At 38.0% G+C, this 14,427-nt stretch overlaps 1 protein-coding gene across 1 annotated transcript; it reads left to right on the forward strand.

The window, feature by feature from the left end:
• The first annotated feature begins 1,586 nt into the window (after nt 1–1,586).
• Nucleotides 1,587–13,171, forward strand: znf507 (zinc finger protein 507). The gene is made up of 7 exons (XM_059534353.1): nt 1,587–1,736; nt 3,698–5,853; nt 7,749–7,866; nt 9,127–9,238; nt 9,839–9,943; nt 10,023–10,157; nt 11,439–13,171. The coding sequence occupies exons 2-7, from the start codon at nt 3,700–3,702 to the stop codon at nt 11,740–11,742; spliced, it is 2,928 nt and encodes a 975-aa protein (XP_059390336.1). The 5' UTR covers nt 1,587–1,736; nt 3,698–3,699; the 3' UTR covers nt 11,743–13,171.
• The last annotated feature ends 1,256 nt before the right edge of the window (nt 13,172–14,427 follow it).

Here is a 14,427-nt window from a genome sequence, read left to right on the forward strand (position 1 = left end):
TCACAAAAAGCAAAAATAAATAAATAAATAAATAAATGAATAATAATTCAAAACACTAGCTGCATTTGAAATCACTGAGTATGTACTACATTTGATCAAGAGCTTAATTTGTGACCATTAAAAAAAATTGTTTATACAGTATGGATGTATTAAAAAGGTTTTGTGAATTGGTAATCTAGCACATATGGGTCTGCACTTGCGCTTGATTCTATTGGATGAAAGGGCTTTTACTGACTGATACACACTTGACTTGTGATATACAGTATGTCATCCTAGTTATGTATATATGACTATAATTGCTTTTTACATAACAAAGTTATTATTTATTTATTTCAGTGGTGCCATATGAGACCCCTTTTTTCTTAGTTTGAAGAAGATTTTAATAAACTAAATTTACACTATAAAGAACCATTTGTGGATAAGCCAATAAAGAAACTCTCTTCCAAAGTGTTGGGGTACTTTTGCAGGAATGCAGGGACTGATTCATTCAGGAACTAAATGTCTTTTTGTAATGTGTCAGTGAATAATTTCCTCAACTACTTTGTTCAAAAGATACTGAATATTTCAGAAACAAAACACAGCTACTTTATGCCGTGGATCTATGTGGCTTTGTTTGACATTATTTTTATTGGTGGGACCTGCATTTTTAAGTTTAAGTTACTCAATGGTAAGCTTTGTGACTTTGATATACGCATTTTTTTGTCATCTTTCCAGTGCATGCAGAAGAAATTTCTAAAGTCTAAAGCTCCAGTGATGGGTAATGCAAATTCAGTCTCTCACCTAATGCTTTGGGCGCTGAATGTGCTGAGGGCCAGACTTCCTTTGGCAGTCTCAAGGTATTGAGCTTTGAAGTCCATGCATCATGACACTGGCAGTGTTTACAGAGGATTTGATAACTAAATGGTCAAAGAAATAATAATATTCTATTACAAACAACAGACCAACTGTTAGTAACAAGAAAAAAAAGTTCAAAAGTGCATGAGCTTACATATATGTAAGCAACATAACATTTCAGTCAAATATACATATTTAAAATTGTATATATTTAAGTTTTTCTTCTTTTTTTCAATTAAGGAGCTATCTAAGATAATATTTATATTGAATGATTTTCTCAATTTATAATGTCTAGTATAATAAATTACATAAAATCAATGCATAACATTATTAAATTAGCAAAAAATAAAAATAAATAAAGGAATAAATACTTTATAAACGCTAAGCATAATAATTTTTTTTTTAAAAGCCAGTCATACTACAGCCAGAGAACATAACAGGAAACATTTCCAACATATAGTATAGAAAAATTTTGAATATAGAATACAATAAGTAGAACATACAGTGAAAGAAGAAGAAGAATTGTTCTCTCTGATGTAGTAACAAATGCTATGTGTGAAATTGTGGAAAATAAATAAACTAAACTGAAAGTAAATGTACTTAAAGTTGTGAATGCAAACTGAAATAAAATAAAGAAGAAGAAGAAGAAGAAGAAGAAGAAGAAGAAGAAGAAGAAGAAGAAGAAGAAGAAGAAGAAGAAGAAGAAATTTAAAGTCATCTTCAAGCGGTGGCAGGTGTTTCTGGCTGATGTCACTTTCCACAGTCACATGACCTGCAGTGAGTCACGTGATCAGGGCTCCATTCTCGCCATTTTGAGTCCAGAGCACTTTTTATACCACAGAAATAAAAAGGCAGCGCATCACGAGCTCCGAGGCCAAAGATCAGACAAAACTGCCGCATCAGTAAGTAGCGTCCGGATGCTTGTGAAAGTCGCGTGACTCTGAGCTGTTTATTAAACCGCACAGTTGTTTTGTACAGCTCATGTTGAACTGTAAAGTGTGCATGTGTGTGCTGTGGGCTGCTGTTGTCGTCCTGCCCCTTTCTCACGTTTCGTCTCCACGGTTATCACGGACACCATGTTCTCAAAGCCGCGCACCCTTCTAAACTTCATCCCAGCTATCTCAGGCCGATTATCCGAGATTGGTTTGCATGTGTATTTTTTTGTGTCATTAGGTCTGTGTCTGTAAACATCCGTCAACTCCTCATATCTTCATATAATGTTATACTGTCGCACAGAGACCGAGCGTTTATTTTTAACCCCTTCACCATTCGTGTTTTTTTCCCTCGTCGATTTTGGCTTTTGACTACCACTTGTTGCTTTTTTTAATAAACTCCTAATACGGTAACACATGGGACAACATGATCTTAAAGAGAGCGTTCACTAAAGGCGATAAATCTGTCATCACTTTCTCACCCTTGTTTTGTGGACCTGTATAATTTTCTTATTTTATTAGTTCACACTCATACAACCATAAAGAAAAAAAAAGTAGTGGAGTTTTTAAGTAACCGTTACAGTGATGTCAGAAAGGTCGATCTTATGTTGTACCCAACTGATTTTTATTTCACAGACAGAAAGGGTCCACAACCCTAACGGTTTCATTTGGAAAAGGAAAAAAGCAGCACACAGAGCTTTCCTTGCTATCAGTTACAGTAGAAGAATTGCATGCTTTTACATGTGTTCATTCCCCACGTGTTTTTGTTTTGATTCAGTGTAGTAACTTCCTTATTTACTATAGGTCAAAAATGCAGAAGTGCTGTGAACAAAAGAAAAAAGTGACAAGTCTACTCATGAGTCAGACCTATTAAAAGGAGTTCACCCTAAGGGATGTTACAGCCATTCATTGTTGCAAAATAATAACTCCTAGAGTGATCTGGGCTCCCAGGTACAAAAAAAAAAAATCCTTATGTTTCGTATTAAATACAATTATGAGCTGGTGGTAATGTTTTGAATTTCATTATTCGTTAAATGTTTCTATTAAAAAAAAGAGAAAATAAAACTAATTAAATAACAATAGTTATAATGACACTAATACTATAAACGTAAAATATTCTAAACTCTGTGCTGTCAATATTTAAAAAGTTGCCTGCATTTGCTCATACTTATTTGCTAAATTGTTTATAGGACACATCATGCACTGAAAATATATCTCTGTACGATTTAACTATTTATTATGGCTAATAAACATTATTGTTTGCTTAGAGCAAAACGTAGTCGCATATACGTGATATATAAGGAATGTAGATGGTTGCCTGATCAACTTGTCCATGTTCATTTTTTGATAATGACTGGCTGATCCTGCTTATTACAGGTATACTTAACAAATGAAAAATTAATACATGGATATGAATTTGAGGTTAAATAGTTTTATTAGTAATAATCAGGTTTCACAGATTAGCAGTTAGTTATACAGTGTTGCCCTGGACAACTCTCAGTATTAAAAAAATATTTGACAGATGAATTTTAACAAATATTTGAGTCCTAATAATGGTAATGGCATGCATTTCAGATACATTAGGACTGTTATCAATGCAAACATGTAAAAAAGCTAAATACTAGCTTTTAAATATCTAAACCATGTTATACACCATCGAATAAGATTTTTTGAAACCAGCTCTCACAGAACAGTCTACTTTTATTTCAGAAATCACTTAATCTGTCATGAAAAAAGAAACCAGACTGGTTTTCTAGACTGTAACTAGTGCATGATATTTATAGGTTTGTGAAGTAATGGCTATTCTTGTAAATATGTAGGGAGGGCCTCTGCCAGTTGACACACACACAGCTTTTTTGCGAGCTGGAAGTTCCTGTTTAGTCAGTGATGTTGTTTCATTCACGTTTTTGCATGTTTTATTAATGTTGCAGGAATGGAGGACAGCAGTGGAGTTGCTGTCCTTGTGCCTCACTCTAGAGGCCAGCAGGATACCGTCTTCATTCCCGACAGACGTCTTCATGGTGCCGAGGACCAGGAGCGGCAGCAGCAAAAGCAGGCTGCAGACTCTCTCATTCAGGTCATTGAAAAGCTCAGCAAGATTGTGGAAAAGCGGCCCAGACGGTGTACCGTCTCTGGGAAAAAGAGACCCTTGGTGACCTGTGCTTCTGTACCTGTTCCAGACAGCAGGGACAGCACTGAAGTGGTCACCCCTTGTAAGAGATCCAGAGAACAAAGGGATGACCGCTCAACATCCAGCATTACGCCTGGGCATGCGTTTGAACAGGAGCCTTTGAGTTTAGGCACTCGGACGGTCACATGCTACCAGTGCAGTATGTGCAGATTTATCTCCCCTACATTGGAGCTGTTGAAAGAGCATCTGCTACTTCATGATGAGCAGCACAGTGACCTTATCCTCATGTGCTCAGAGTGCCAGTTCACTTCAAACCATCAAGAGGAGCTGGTGGCACATATAAGACTCCACCTGGAGGAGGGCGATCATGCCAGACACATCCTAGATGAGCAAGGGATAGCATCAGCAAGGAGCGTTCACCAAAGGATGGCAGTTTTGAAGGCAAGCGATTCGGAATCAGAGAAGACGTCCACTCCCAAGAAGTGGTACAGCTTTGAGCATGGCAGGTACCGTTGTCTCATCTGCAACTATGAATGCAGACAACAACGCAATCTGAAGACACATGCATGGAAACATGCTGGCCTGGTTGATTGCTCGTACCCCATATTTGAGGACGAGACGGACTGTCCTGGTACCTTACAAAGCTCCAGTCCTACTTTGGTTCCAGCAGGTAAAGAGGATACCAAAGTCGTCCTCGCAGCTTTTGGAGGAAAACCTCAGACCATTCATGGCTCCTCCAGCCTCCAGCTAGAGCTGTGTGTTTCACCAGAAGTGAGATGTCTTGGGGAGGAGGAAGCTTTGAAAACAGTGGAGAACAAACTCCCAATGATCAGTCAAGCGTTTTCTCTTAAAGTCCCAGAGGAGCCTTTGGTGGAGGTCCAGATGACACCAGAAGCCCAAATGGAGCTGGAATTGGAGACCGAGAACCAACAGGCAAGCTCTGACAGCCTCCTGTCCTCTGCGCAGAAGATTATTAACTGCAGTGGCAACAGTTCCGGCCACGTCAACGTCATCGTGGAACGCCTTCCCTGTGCCGAGGAACCGGTGTCCAGCAAACCTTTGCTCCTCAGCCCAGAAGTAGGAGGAGACAAGACCCTCCTTGCTGCTGAGGAGTCAGAGCTAGAGAGCCAACACATATACTACAAACAAAAGGAGGAGGTTGTGATCACCTGGAATGGAGTAGATCAACAACAAGAGGAAGAGTCAGTGTCTTCAAGTTCTCCCTCAGATGAAAACGTGCCACCGGTTCGGAGGAGGACTTACTCGGAGTCTCTTCGGCTGCATTCTTTGGCAGCCGAGGCATTGGTGGCCATGCCCATGAGGACCCCAGAGCTTAGCAAAACCACTGCAAAAGGTATCCATGACCCGAGTACTCAAAGCCCTGACACAGGCCAGGGAATTATAGAGATTGCTGACAGTGCCACCCCTAAGGTGTCCTCGGGAGAGCTCACGGCTGCTATTGGGGATCCAGTTGCTCTTCTCAATCTTGGCCTCCATAGTTCAAAAGATTCTCGAGATGTGCTGGTCAAGGGACCCTCCAAAGCTGGAATCAGCATGTCTCTTTTGACTGTCATTGAGCGACTGCAAGAGCGTTCTGACCAAAACACTTCAGACGAGGACATTCTGAAAGAGTTGCAGGACAATGCCCAAAGCCAACATGGAGGTGGAGTTTCTGGGGGTGCTGCTGTGCCTGGCGATATTTCCACTACAGACGGTCTGGTGGATTATATTGCTGGGAGCGAAAGGCCCTACCGCTGTCGACTCTGTCTGTACAGCAGCGGAAACAAAGGTTACATAAAGCAGCACCTACGTGTTCATAGACAAAGAGAACCCTATCAATGCCCAATCTGTGAGCATACAGCCTGTGACAGTAAGGACCTAGAGAGTCACATGATCCACCACTTCAAGCCTCGCATGTACAACTGCAAACAGTGCACCGAAAGGTTCCACTACAAGGTGAGGAGAGAAATAGCTGGAAATAATCATTAAAAAAGTGATTTATTCCAATGTGCCTCTATTGGGACAAAAAAGTATTAAGCTAATTATATCTGTCATTAAAACATTTCACTCAATTTAGACCAAAAAATTGAGATTCTGTCATCATTTACTCTCAAGTTGTATGTCTTTATGACTTTTTGTTTCTTCTGCACAACATAGGTGTAAGGTTTTTTTTTTGTAAAACATTTTTAACAACTCCATTTTAACAACTTGGTTAGGGTCCAAAACTGGAATAGATTTTTTTTCAAAATTTCATTTTGTCTTGCACAGAAGAAAGTTAGTCCTACAGGATTGAAACGACTGAATTTTAATTTTTGTTTATATATATATTAGGGGTGTAATGGTACGTGTATTCGTACCGGACCGTTTCGGTACAGGGCTTTCGGTACAGTGCACGTGTGTACCAAATGCAATATTTTGTGCGCGGAACATAGGTACATTTTCGTGTTTCCAAACGAACATATTATGTGGCGGAAGTCTCCGCGTTCAGCGCAAATCTCGCCCTGCAGCTGATTCTAAGGCCGGTGACACACTTGCTGCGTGGCGTGAGTGTGGCGTTTCTGCTGCGTGTCAGTTGCGTGACGGCTGCCTCGCGTTTTCTGTGTCTTTACACACCAGAATCGTGCCTGAAGCGGCGATGCCGCGCTGCTGCTACTGTAGGTGACATAGAGGGAGACCGCCGACAGACCAGGATCTTGTCTTCACGACAACAATATCTATACTTCATGTTGAGCATAAATATAAAGCCTACTGATAAAGGACACCGTCAACAGTATTGACGGCAAAATAGACTATGTTTGACAGGTGCAATATGCTAGTGTGTCACCGGCCTAAGGTTTTCACAAGGCATAACGCGCGTGTGAACATCACTACAACTAGGAAAAAACGATTGTAATTCAAACGCAGCTCCCGTCGGCATTTAAACAGCCCTTTGCTCTTAATTCCGATCGGTCCAAAAAACTGAAACTGTTGATGCTGCAACTTTACACTTTTGAAAAGTTATATATATTTTTTTAAATATGAGCATGCCTACAAGCTGGGATTGGTAATGCTGCACTGTAATCATAGTTATTTATTTATATTTTTCATTATATTTTATTATATGATATTGGTTTGAGACTGAGAGTATTTTATTTAGTGGAGAACTTTGCAGCAGTATTTTATTTCTTTTTGTTTTTTAATTTTATATATATTTTATTAAAAAGTATTTAAAAAAAGTGTAAACAAATTGTTAAAAAAAAGTTTATAGTAATAAACAACCTGCAGTTTAATGTTTCCATTTCTTTCCCTTACTGTACCGAAAATGAACCGAACCGTGACTTTAAAACCGAGGTACGTACCGAACCGTGATTTTTGTGTACCGTTACTCCCCTAATATATATATATATATATTGCAATTTAGTCAGATCACTGTATAAATATTGACTCTTTTTTAAAATCCTTTTTTTAAGCTTTTTAATGACATAGGACTGATTTTTTTTTTTAATGCTTGAAATACTCTCTTCTTTAGCAGAGGAATTCTTTGAGAAACTAAATTTCTCGAGCATTCCACTTGGTCAAATACCCATTTACTGTGTTTATGTGTTTCTATATTCAATTGCTATCTTAAAATGGACTACATAATCTCTTTGATTTGAACTTTATTGAGTTATCTTTGCATTTTCTGGAAGGCAGTACATATTTAATCAGATCCCAACTGTTCTGAGTGGGGAGTATATATTAATTTTACTCCATGTAGATTGGCATACTAGAGTTTCTAATATTGGAGTGTACTGCTCTCCCTTCCTTCTGCTTTATTAATAATCGTTTTCCTTATGAAGCACTGATGATGGTTTTATTAATTCCTTATTCAGAGTCAGCTGAGAAACCATGAGAGAGATGGGCATGGGATAGATGACATCAGCAGCACAGTGACCCACGTCACTGAAAGCACAGCAATCATTGAAGAGCCAGTCAAGATAACAGATGATGGTGAGAACTGACTGAACAGATCTGCAGTGCTAGACAATGAAACAAAAGCAGTTTTCCAAAACGTTCCACTTATAGTCGTGATGGAACAGAATTTGAGCGTAACAGATGATTGAAAAAGAAATAAATATACGGCGGGATTTGTTTTTATCCATTGGTTGTTGATGCGTTTCATACAAAAATGAATGCACGCTTGTGGTCGATTGCAGTGGGGCAGGTTTTAAGCGATGAATTCTGGCTTATATGACTAGAGTTATTTATTTCTTTATGACGTTTTAAAGTCCCCAATGCAGTCAAAAATTTTTAAACCAAACTCATCTGTGATCATCGCAATTACACATTTAGATGTTTCTTTCCTATGAAAATAGATTCTTTATGTCCTAAAAAGGTACATACTCCCTTGCCTCTTTTAGTGTACACAAATCTAACTAGGCCTTGCCTCCACTTAATCACACCAGTTCAAACCTGCTCCACTTTCAACGCAGTTATTTGACGAAGTAAACACACAGTGGCAAGTGGCAATATCGCACAGATTGTTCTCCCTTAATAATCAATAAAAAAATCTATTACTCATCTTGGTTCATCATGATCTCATGTCATCTCAGGTTGCATTGCAATCAATGATGCTCTACACTGCACAATCAATCTCTTACATCAGATCTACACTTTGCTTCTTTGAAAGGTTGTGTGAGCATGCGGAACCCAGTGAGTGGATTCTGTTTAACTTAAACACTTCTGATTGGCCATTGCATTCAAGAAGCACGTATGTCTGTAATTGGCTACACTGCAATGCTGCAAAAAGACATTGTAGATAGAAATAATGATAATAATATGAAAAGCCCTGCCCAGCAAGTTAACTGGATTAGTTACATGTTTGTGACAGTGGGAAACAGTAGGAAGAAAATCTTTTTTTTTTTTGAGACTGTCTTTGGTACACCCCAGTTTTAAGAAGAAAATGCTTAGCAATGGTATTGACTGATAAAATTAGCACATGGTTTGTCTTTAAGCATATTTAAAACCAGAAAGACATGTAAACGTAAAAACATAATAATAAAAAAAGAAACATACATTTATGAATTGTTCACAAAGCAATAACATGCATTTAGAACATAAATTCAGTACATTTTCATTTCACGCTGACTTAAAAATAACAAATAATGTGTGATTGTCATTGACCCATTTCATAAACGTATTGCTGGTGGTTATTTAACAACTTGGAGACATTTTTTTTTTCTGATATGTATATTTCTCTTTTTTGCTCAGATTCGGTCGGTGAGCAGAGCGTTTTCAAATGTGATGTGTGCAACTACACCAGCTCCACGTATGTTGGGGTGCGCAACCATCGGCGAATCCACAGCTCTGATAAACCATACAGGTTTGGGGATTATTATTATTTTTTTCTTAATCACTAAATATTTAATTTTTGTTGTAAAAATACATTTACACAAGGAGAACAATCTGGAAATGAATGCATTACCAGTTTTCACCACAAGGGTGCAGTGGTGCTCAGGATAAAGACTGTGCTGCCTGCACTCATTTTGTAAAGCCCTGCTTATAAGCTATAAAAGAACAAGATCTTTTTCTTTTCAGTGCAAACGCACAAACACTCACCCAATCAGACGTAAGCTCACATGAACACCTCAAGGTCCCATTATGGTCATTGTTGCTTCAGTTCTGCTCACCCATAATCATTTCAAACAGAGCTTCTGAGAGAGAGGGTGCTTTTAACACAGCTGCAGGATCCATTCAAGGCCTGCAATGTATTGCATTTGCTGCAAGCAGCGCTTTGAGTTCAACCTCTCTACAAACAGCCTTTCATTGTTCTTCAAATGCAGCCCTCCAAACGTTCAAACACAAAGCCGCACACACAAAACACAAATTACCGCACAAATTACATCGCCGGACCCCTCAGGTCTCTTTTCAAACCACGGCCTTGTGCCGCTCTAATTGTTTATCTGCCGCTCGACCCCTCTAGGTGCTGCAGCTGTGATTTTGCCACAACTAATATGAATAGCCTGAAGAGCCACATGAAGAGGCATCCACAGGAACACCAAGCCATGCAGCTGCTGGAGCAGTACAGGTGAGAAACAGACACGGAGCTGGTGCACAGAACTTGACTCCAAGTGGAGATGGGTGGTAATCTTCGTTCTGTGCTACAGGTGCTCTCTGTGTGGTTACGTGTGCAGCCACCCACCATCTCTCAAATCCCACATGTGGAAACATGCAGGAGATCAGAATTACAACTATGAGCAAGTCAACAAGGCCATCAATGAGGCCATTTCCCAGAGCAGCCGGTAAGATGGCCCTTTACAATATAGATTCTGTGATTAATTTATTTGTTTTTAATAAACTTCTTTTTCTCTGTAGGGAGTTGATATAGCTAAAACTAGAGATGCACCAAAATTTTGGCCACCGATAATTATCGGCCGAAAATGGCATTTTTCAGTTTCTGACCGAAAGGGCCCAGCAGTGTTCAGCATAAAGGTTTCACCCTCCTTTTAGCCGTTCGCCATCACACTCCGCTCAATATTGCAATCTATGAATGTGCATTCCGTTGAGTTTCCTATGCAAACACTCACCAGAAAAGGAAAGCCCACTCAAATAAAGCACTGACAGGTTATTTCTATGTGTCTGTGCTGTAACCAGGTGTAGTGCAGCTGTACTGGGCAGCGCTGGTAACGTGATCACTGATCTGCTCCCTGCTCAGATGCTGAGATAATAACAGCTTTGTAGGAATATACATCATTTGGATAAATAGCCAAAGAAACCTGTAAAATCTGTTATATCATATAACTACATAAAATATATATATTGATATTTAATATGAAAGTGTGGTTATTTCATTGCCTCTTTTTTCAGTATTAATTATTTAGTTAATTAAAAGTTCAATTAAAAAGTCTTGCAAAAAAAAGGTTATTTAGTTAAACTTTTTCACTGCAGAAAAGTAGTGTATGATGTATAATTTTAATTTATGGACTACAGTTCAAAGATTTGGGGTTGGTAATGTATTTTAAATGTTATTTAAAGATATCTGTTATGCTCACCTAGGCTGCGTTAATTTGATCAACAATACAGTAAAAGCAGTAATATTGTGAAATATTATTAGAGTTTCAAATAATGGTTTTCTAGTTTATATATTTAAATGTAATTTATTCATTTAATAGCAGAGCTGAATTTTCTGCAGCTATAACTTCAGTCTTCAGCCTTGCAAGATTCTTTGGGAATCTTTCTAATATGCTGATTTGGTGCTCAAGAAAGGTTTCATATTATCAGTTAAAAACTGTGAATTGTTTCTTTATTTGATGAATAGAAAGTTCAGAAGAACAGCTTTTATTTGAATTAGAAAACTTTTATAATATCCTAACTGCCACTTTTGATTTAGTGCATCCATAGAGTATTAATAAAAATAAATAAATTGACCCTAACTTATGACCAGTAGTGTAATATATAATAAACCCTGCATGGTAATAAAGTATTTGCCTACATCTGAAAACAACAACATGGTCGTTTTGAAAGTTAATGTCCAAACTAAAGTAATTTTGTTCTGTTTTCTGTATTTTTCTTCTGGTTTTAAGATCTCCTGCTGCACCTCTAAAGTCAGCACATGAGACTGTCTTGAACAGAAAAGACAAACCGGAGGGTAACCCCGTGAGGTCGCAGGCCGGTGGAGCTGTGCCGTGGCAGAGCGGCTCGGGGCAGACACGGCCAGGTATGGAATACTGTGTGCTGCTCTTTTGCTGCTGTATCTGTGGCTTCGAGTCCAGCAGTAAAGAGCAGCTGATGGAGCACATGAAGCAGCACGAGGGAGATCTGATCAGCATCATACTGAGCAAGGAGCAGCAGGGAAACCAGCCCACAGAGACCAACAGCAGCCAGTGACGCACACCTTTTCATACACACTGTTCTTCTGTCATTTCTGCTTGAACAGGCAACATGCACAATTCAAAACTTTTTTTTTATTTCTGTCAATCTATCTTTGTATTGACATTAGTTTCCGTGGTTACCGTTATTGACCATGTGTGAATCAAATAGTTAACAAACGAAAATGTAGTACGTTAGTAGTTCAGCAGAGGAAAGGGTTTTTAGATTTCAAAGCCATCGTATACCTCATCTGTTGATAATCTACAATATGAAGTCCACACATGAAAATGAGGCAGCTTCTCCAGTTCACTGTAATATTATTTATATCTATATTTCTTATGTGCGTTTACTTTTAAGGCAGCACTTGCCATGTCACATTTCGAGTGTAGAGAGGCAGATTTCTTTTGTGCTCTCTAATGTGTGTCAGTGTTTGCTTTGATATTTATCAAACTAACTTATTTTATATGCATGTTCCCCTCCGTTATGTTCATACAAAATGAGAAAATGTTTCAAGTTACGGTCTAATTATGGTGCTATTGGCGAAATAGAAAACATCATTTTTTCTTAAAATTGTATAGAAATGTTATATATAATGAATTGAAATGTGTTCTCATTGAAACAGCACAAGTTTAAAATTGGACCTATTTAAAAATTAATAATTGGAAACATGCAGTAGAAAAAAAAAATAGCGAAAAAAGGATAGATGTATAGATTATTTACTATTATTTTTATTATTAAACATACATATTGATATATCAAGCTTTTAAAAAAGTTCAAATGCCAACACTTGAAGACAGTTTCTTCACTTTATATTTTTATAGTCGTCTTTCTTTTCTGTTATGAATGTTATTGCAGGATGTTTTTGTTTTTATCTGCTGTAATGATAGAAAAGCTATAATTACAACTGGGTAATGGGTTCAAATTGAAATGTATCCATAAAAAGAAGCACTAGTTTATAGGGTTGTCACAATACCAGCTATAGTATCCTTATACTATGTACATACACCACTGTACCTCTATTGCTGTGTAGATCCAAAGGATGTTTATTATAGTTTATGAACTATTATTATAGTTTAATATCCTTCTGAATGTTTTGTAGTGCAGTTCTCGCTGAAAGCCCAAGGGAGTCAAAGTCAAAGTTTAATCTTGTACATTTATATCTTTTATAATGAATTTGAGCATTATAAACAAACCCTATAAGTTTCTGAAGTCTTCAATATTTAGTTTTTTCTTTTCTTTATAAGACCGTGTCAAATTACAAAGTAATTCTTCTTAAATTCCCATATTGTGTTGCACTTTCTGTGTGAACAGCTCCTGAAGCACTGGACTTAAACACATGCCATTGCTGAATATGAGCCATGGTTGCCGCTTCACAGCGGAGTTGAGCTTAAAGGGTTACTACACCCCAAAATGAAAATGGTCATTAATCACTTAGCCCCATGTCAGTCCAAACCCGTAAAAGCTTGTTCGTCTTCGGAACACAATTGAAGATATTTTGGATGAAAACCAGGAGGCTTGCGACTGTCCCATTGACTGCCAAGTAAATTACACTATCATGGCCCAGAAAAATATGATAGACATCATCAGAATAGTCCATCTGCCATCAGTGGTGCGACCTTAATGTTATGAAGCGACGACAGTAATTTTTTTTTTATGCAAATAAAACAAAATTAACGATTTTAACAATTTGTCTTTTCTGTGCCTCTCCGCATCACCGTAGCAGAGGCTGCGTACGTGCTTCTGTTTCAGACGCGCAACAAGGATGCACTGTTTTCTTTCAAATCAATGCATAAATACACGTAGAAAACAGCGCAACCTTGTGGCACGTGCTATGGCTATGCTATATGCAGCCTGTGCTATGGATTATCCGGAGAGGCACAGAGTAGACAAATTGTTAAATAAAGTTGTTATTTTTGTTTTATTTGCATACAAGTATTCTCGTCGTTTCATAACTTTACGGTTGAAATTTTGGCTGGAAAATACTGGAATGCAGTACAGGCATTGTGATACTACAGCAGTGGCAGTATATTGAGAAAGCCTAGTAATTGAGATTTTGCTTAATCACTACCTCAGATTTACTACTTTTTGTCCCCTGCTCTTTTGACTTTGGCTTTAAGGGCCCTCAATCTGACTTGAAATGCAGCATATTTTCCAAGGGATGAATTGCATGAAGTAAATGTTTGTATGTCAACAGTCTAAAATGCAAAAATTTGCGAGAATTAAAGGGCATCCGTAATTCATTCAGGTTCCATACTGCCCAGTGTATCAGAGAAATGAACTCTTAGGAATTCAATCATAGGAATTTACATACACGATTATTATATTCTGAACCTAATTCTGTACTAATTTACAATTCAAACTGCAAATGTCCCGGAAATGCATTGTCTGCATATAAACCATTTCTCTGTAGACATCATAATGAAAATGGATAAGAAACTCTGAAACATTTACCAGTATTGAAACTGCTTTCTCACTTTATTTCATTGTTTTAGCGCACAGACATCTTTTGAGTGTTTGTTTCAGAGGATGTGTCGTCTTGTTTATGTGCATAATGCACCCTTGCTTCTTTCCAAGTAATGGCTTCAAAGAGAGATTGAGTTTCCTAGAAGGTTCATTTTTTGTTTCAGCTACTGCATTTCATTTTGTCTATCACTCTGCTGCTGTAGTCCAAATTGATCAAGAACCCTGTACACATTGTATTCC

This window comes from Carassius carassius, chromosome 3 (genome assembly GCF_963082965.1).
Source record: "Carassius carassius chromosome 3, fCarCar2.1, whole genome shotgun sequence".
Classification (NCBI taxonomy): Eukaryota; Metazoa; Chordata; class Actinopteri; order Cypriniformes; family Cyprinidae; genus Carassius; species Carassius carassius.